Below are 6,226 nucleotides of genomic sequence, written 5' to 3'. Positions count from 1 at the left end.
ATTATTATAACTTCAGTTATAAATGATTGCTATGTACCATCTGTACATGCATATACATTACTATTTTCTGTGTTAATGTATTGAAATACATTAATCATGCACGCATGCATATAATACATTTCTCAAACAAAGTAGTAATATAATGTTAAACTAATTATATACATACAAGAAAGTGTGAAGAGTTTTGGTGACATTGTGCATCTAATAATCAATAATACAGTAGATGGGCATGTTTAGTTCATACAATTTTAGGCGATAATTGTATTGCTATTATTACACTGTCTTCCCCATAGTCAAAATTTACTTGCTCTTTTACCAGAGCACAGCGGGATAAAATTCTACTCATAGGAAGAAACCTTGATGGTCCACCAATTTGTTTCTCTGTTGATACAACAATTATCGAAGGATGGAACCAGTTCTCTCTTGGGTGCACCTCAAACCACTCAACATAGGCAAATACATGGGTGACCACCTTTTCATTGGAACCAATTGTTATAGTAACAGAGTGTTTGAAGAAGTACTCGACCATACCTACATGAAGTTTTACTGTTGCAGATGACAAAATTCCATCTGCATCATTGTAACTCATTGACCAATAAGCACTTATTGCTGCTGAATGATTTCCCTTAGCTCTATTGCCACATATTTTTCCCCAGCAATTGTTACCTCATTAAACCGTTCATGTGCCATTGGAACAAACATGATATCTGCTGTTGTGTGCAGTGTTTTATAGATTACTGTAAGCCAAGCTACTTCTTCATAATCAAAGAATTTTTCGTATTTCTTATTTGTTTTATACAAGCTGCAGTAGGTGGCATTAATGCTTGACAAAGTGCAGTGGTGGTTTGCTTTAAATTCCAGAAGTGAAGATGCGTCTGCATGACTTTGTTCAACAGAGCCTTCAGTTAACATTATATCTGTACTCTGTTTTCCAAGCTGCATTTCAAAGAATTCTTTTAGTTGTGGTGGTAGAGCAGTTGATATGTTTGACATTAGTAAACTTTGATAATTTAAAAATTTTTTAATCATTTGCACCTCTGGTTTTATCCAATTCTTTTGTAAGCTTCCAAGTATTCCATTATATCTCTCAAAAGGAAAGCACCAGAACGAAGGTGATGGTCCATAATTTAAAATAGATTCCCTAATGTGCAAATTCATGTGCATGTTTGGCGAACAATGTTCTTTGGAATACAATAATTCAAATGTTAAACAGAATTCCATTAAGTATTCATCTGCTTTAATAAGTTCTTGCATTGTTATAGTAGGTTGCAACATGATAGTACATCCATTTACAAACAAATCCCAACAGGAGTAATGTTCTAAGGGCAATATTCCATTTAGGCAGTGCAAAGAATAGATAGTTACCCAGTTCTTCCACTGGTCTGCTGTAAATGAGCTGAAGTTTGACTCAATTTTGAATGGAATCCTTCCTACTCTAGCAGGTACCGTTATTTTATCTGCCTTTTCTTGCAATTCTGTAAAATTTTCTTTTTAAAGTACCTTTAATTCCTTCCATACATCCATCATGTGTTTAGCAGTCCCAAGCAAGAGGTTATGCATGGGATCAACTACATGACATGAGACAATATCAAAATAAGTAAGCTTTGACAGTTCTGAATATCGAACTCCATACTTCTTTTGTATTTCCTTTTTCTTGGTCAATGTATTAGCAGCTAGTAGCTCATCGACTTGTTGCTTATGTTCACTGTACGTTCTCATTGTATAGTCATGTCTATTGAATCCAGAATAGTCAGACTTTTCACCAAATTTTTTACAAGGAAATTCCTTGTTGCACTTTGAACAACCTTTGAATGAAGTAACTGCCGTAAATCCACATAGTTTTCGTGTAGCTGGTAAATCACAGGTGACACATATCAAGGCACACCTCACTGGTACAAATGTAAAGAATGAAGATGTTTTCAAATAAACTCCTTCCCAAAGTCTATGCAGCTCTGCTACAACAGGTTTTAAGAATGAGTTGACATTTTTCTTTGGTTCTTTTGGACCAGGAATACAACCAATAATAATTACATTTTCTAGTTTATATCTTTCTGATCTAGGAAGGTTTGCAACAACAGCATAGAGTATTCCAATACTGTACTGAATGTGTTTAAAAGGAGTAAACCAATCCAAGTTCATAATCAGTGCAAGGTTATGAGGAACTGCAAGAAAAGGCTTTCCATTTACAACTTGGTACTTATTCCAGATTTCGCCATTATAAATATCAGTTAATAATCCATTTGAATTTTCAATTGAAGTAAAGGGTTGAAATGAATCTCTCCAATGTTCACATTTAGTTAGAAAACTTGGCTTGCTGCATAGTTTTGAAATGGATGTGGTTATGCTACAATAGGCATAAACTTTCTTTGGTATAAACTTGTAGGATGAGCCATGTTTTATGCGTTTGAGAAGAGCAGTATCACATTTCTTACGACGAGCTAACTGAGGATGGTTAGGATATTCTATAAATGAACACTTGGCTGATTCATCATCTCCTGTCCGATGCCTGATAATGCAGTCTGTAAATCTATACAATGAATTGCATTTAGGACATACAACTTGCAAGTCAATGTTAGTTTCATCTCCAAGCAACTTTTTGAAGTAGTAAACATTTGATGGCATATGATCACGTAGTAACTGCAGGTAACTTGATTGTGAAGATAGTGACAGCAACCATGTTAATAAGCACTTGATAAACTCCAGGAGCAAAGAAATTCCACGTTCAGATATTCGATAAAATATTTGAAAAAAGCTTAGAAACAAACAAATATGAAATACTATAGATTTCACCTCCTTTACTTCAGTATCATTGTTTGAGACTGGAACTTGTAAAGCATGCACATTGCTGTTTTGGCTATTTTGTGCAAAGAGATTATCAAAGTCATCTATTTCTTCATTATCACTTACTAGGATTGTATCTTCATTCCCTTCACTTACTGTGCTTTCTGAGCTACTATCAGTATCACTTCCACTGTAGTCATTGTTCAAATCTGTGCTTGTGGCTAAAGGTGAAATAATATTTTGCTGCTGTTGCTCAGAGTTTTCATGATACCCTGCGTGATTACCACTGTAATCTAACTGCTCCAAGCTTTCATCAACACTAAATGATTCGTGATCATCAGCAGTTATGTCATTAAGTACTTGCTGTGCAGTCTGTCTACCAGGACAGACAGCTGGATTTTTATGACGGTTCAAAGCAGCATGTGAAAGCTCTTGGTTGCATTTAATGCACTTATCTCGTCCTCGTTTCCTTGCCGCTTCACTTGCCATCAAAACAGATATATCTAACTCTAACAACTACAATGTATGAAATTTATTTTTATCTTGTTTTATATGGCAGTGTAGGATGTGATGTAGTGTATTCATATGTGCATGGTAGTGTATTCATAAGCACTAAATTAAGTAAGAAGTCCCTTTGCCAGGCATATCATCACTTTGGTAGTTGAGGTTAGTGTAATGTCATATCAGCTTCAGTGAACTTTATACATATAAGGACTGACAGGATATAATTGCAAAGGAAATACAATATAGGCATAGTTCCAAAACCATGTAAAGACAATACATGTTATGAGGTAATTCATTATGTTGAAGTAATTATATGATGCAGGTTACCAACAATTTGAAAATGTAATATGATCACACTTGTACAGCACTTCACACTGATACTACTGTACTATAGTCAGATCACAATATATTTATTTATTAACATGCATCTAGATATATTTTGTTATACCGAACATCTCAAGCCAGTTATGTAATAATAATGTAATGGTGCTTATGCACTTCCTAATGGTTTAAAAATAATACTACCAAAACATTGTAACATTACATTAAAGATACCACATATGTATTCATAACTATATAGCGGTAACTAATTTAAGTCATTATTATATGTATAAATAACTAATTTGCCAAAAAATTGTAATATTACACTAATATGTCATAACTATAACAGTAACTAATCTAAATCACTATTTGGTGCTTCATCTGCCACCATCCAGCAGCCATCACCAATGCATAAAGGTGGGGGGCACTTTATAGGAGTTCCATCCACCCTTTCTTTTCTTGGATGGCCAGATGCTCTTTCAGAGGTATTGGCCCTCATATCCAGGGTCTTAAATAAATCATTTAGTTCCCTAGACCTCCATTCTGGTCGATGCACTTTGAATTTCCCATCCATTTCCTCCTCATCTGACATCATCATAGGCGTGATGTCTTGCCACTTATCCATTTCCTCTTCTGTAACGTACCTTCCCCTCCTTTCATATTTCTAATATATGTACAGGATATATAGAAATACAAACATTTGCATAAAATCCTTACCCTTTGCTTTCTTGATCTTGTTAAGCGTTTCTCCTTTTCTTCATCTGTATGCTTTCGGTTTAATGTTCTGCGGTATGTTTGCAAAGAACCTATTATAGATAACAACATCTAATCTATACCTGTAACTAAATGTATATATTTTACTAGTGTTTTCATGTGCATTGATCTATGTGGTTGTGCACACTCTGCTATAATGTGACCAGGTTTGTGAAAAGGGTACACACCCAATTCTATGAAATTCAAATACCATACCATAAAGTTCTAAAATTTAAAGTTCCCAAACCTTTGTACCCATTGTTGCTCACTGCTGATTTCTAGTCATTAACATTAATGAATCAGTGATCCATAGAAGTTGTGTAAAAGTCCTATTTCACTAATCTATTTACTTACTTTTGACATCACTTAGTGAGTGTGGAATTTCTTCACTTGTTTTAGATGCATTTACCTGCTCCATCACCCACCCAACTACACGGTTATTGTGCTCACTATTAATTCTGCAATTTAAATGTCATTGGTACAATATTTTACTACTAGATAAACATACGGTTCCTCCAACTTCAACCGTTTTTCATTTGGAAAGTTGTTGTATACAACATGGACCAAATTCTAGAAAATTGGAACAATACAGTATAGTTAATAAATAGTACTTCTACACATGTGATAAATAGTTATTGTTTCCCATTTAATTGGCCTTGGAAATAGCTGACACATCATCAATGTAGCTATTTTTGAAAATTTATAACTTGACAATAATTAGCTAATACTCAAGACTGATTATTAATAAGTTTGATAGTTTTTCTTGTATGGTTTCAGGTGAGAGGTCTATTCATCATCACCTTGTGGTTAGTAATAGTGACTTGAGGTTGCATGATCAAAATTAATAGCTATGAAATCATGTAGTTCAGCAGGCTGGTAAAGGGAAGCCAACACTAACAAGCGGTGAAGTACTTGTACAGGCTCTGCCTTCTGTTCAAACTCTTTGGTGCCCAACTGGTAGACTTGATAATAATAAATAATAAAAAAGCAATGACACCTACATTGACAAACAATTGTAAACCCTTTGTTCACTTACAGTGAGTTCTGTCGGTACATGACGTTTTCGTTTGCCACTACCAACCCCCTCACATGATGGAGATGTAGTTGGAGTTACTGAAGGAAGAGATTCAATTGTAACAGCATGAGAAGCCATGGTATTCTCAATTGCATCAAGGCGATGCGAAATGTCTTCAATAGCACCATTTAGCCTATCAAATTCCCTTGTGATGCAACATTGCATTTCAGCCAAAATGGCATGAATATCATTAGCCACAATGGGGATTGTTTGTCCAGGTAGCCAACGTTGAGTGGAGTCTTGGGGCTCGAGCTCAGCATCATAGTGAGTAGACAATGGTTGGCTACTGCCATAGAACCGGTTGGTGGGAACTGCTGTGTTATATTCATGGCCGCTGGTAGTTGACCATTCATCAGAATTTGCAGATCCAGAAACAAACAAGTTGCGTCTTGCTGGAGGCTGTAATCATGATAAAGTACAAAATATAGCTACTGCGAATAAAACAATTTCCACAATGCTATCCCACTCACACAGACAACAGCTATAGGGACATGGCAGTGAGCACATGCTGGAATGAATTTACCAGACTAGGTATAGTTACACTTTTACTACATGAGCGCCTTGATGCTTATATCCCTAAACATAATAATTTTGCCTCGAGTTTCAGCACTCGATGATGCGGTGCGCCCGTCTAGCTGCTCATGTTGACATAATGTTAGCTATTAAAGTGTCACTGTATAAAAATAGTTACCGGATGCTGCTGGGGTGCCCTGTTTCCAGATACTCGTATACGTACACCAGTTGCAGGTCTTGATAGAGAAGTCATCTTGCGCCAAAGGTACCAGAAACTCG

General features: G+C 35.7%; 1 protein-coding gene across 1 annotated transcript; it reads right to left on the bottom strand.

Moving 5' to 3' along the window:
* Positions 1-3,917: 3,917 nt before the first annotated feature.
* LOC136253847 (uncharacterized protein C14orf93-like) lies at positions 3,918-6,200 on the bottom strand. Its single transcript, XM_066046508.1, has 6 exons — positions 6,126-6,200; positions 5,396-5,833; positions 4,868-4,929; positions 4,714-4,817; positions 4,324-4,412; positions 3,918-4,270 (listed from the first exon to the last, which is right to left on the bottom strand). The coding sequence occupies exons 1-6, from the start codon at positions 6,198-6,200 to the stop codon at positions 3,959-3,961; spliced, it is 1,080 nt and encodes a 359-aa protein (XP_065902580.1). The 3' UTR covers positions 3,918-3,958.
* Between the last annotated feature and the right edge of the window lie 26 nt (positions 6,201-6,226).

The sequence above is a fragment of the Dysidea avara genome, chromosome 4 (assembly GCF_963678975.1).
Source record: "Dysidea avara chromosome 4, odDysAvar1.4, whole genome shotgun sequence".
In the NCBI taxonomy this organism is placed as follows: Eukaryota; Metazoa; Porifera; class Demospongiae; order Dictyoceratida; family Dysideidae; genus Dysidea; species Dysidea avara.
The sequence above is the reverse complement of the archived record's forward strand: the minus strand, read 5'-3'. Positions and strand labels throughout refer to the sequence as shown.

What these genes read in the sequence shown, in the direction of transcription:
- LOC136253847 (XM_066046508.1), bottom strand. Translation starts at nt 6,200, where the DNA reads ATGACTTCTCTATCAAGACCTGCAACTGGTGTACGTATACGAGTATCT. An exon ending in ATGTACCGACAGAACTCACT is followed by an intron (nt 4,930 to 5,395) that starts GTAAGTGAACAA and finishes CCAATTTTCTAG; the next exon opens with AATTTGGTCCATGTTGTATA. An exon ending in CAAGATCAAGAAAGCAAAGG is followed by an intron (nt 4,271 to 4,323) that starts GTAAGGATTTTA and finishes TACATATATTAG; the next exon opens with AAATATGAAAGGAGGGGAAG.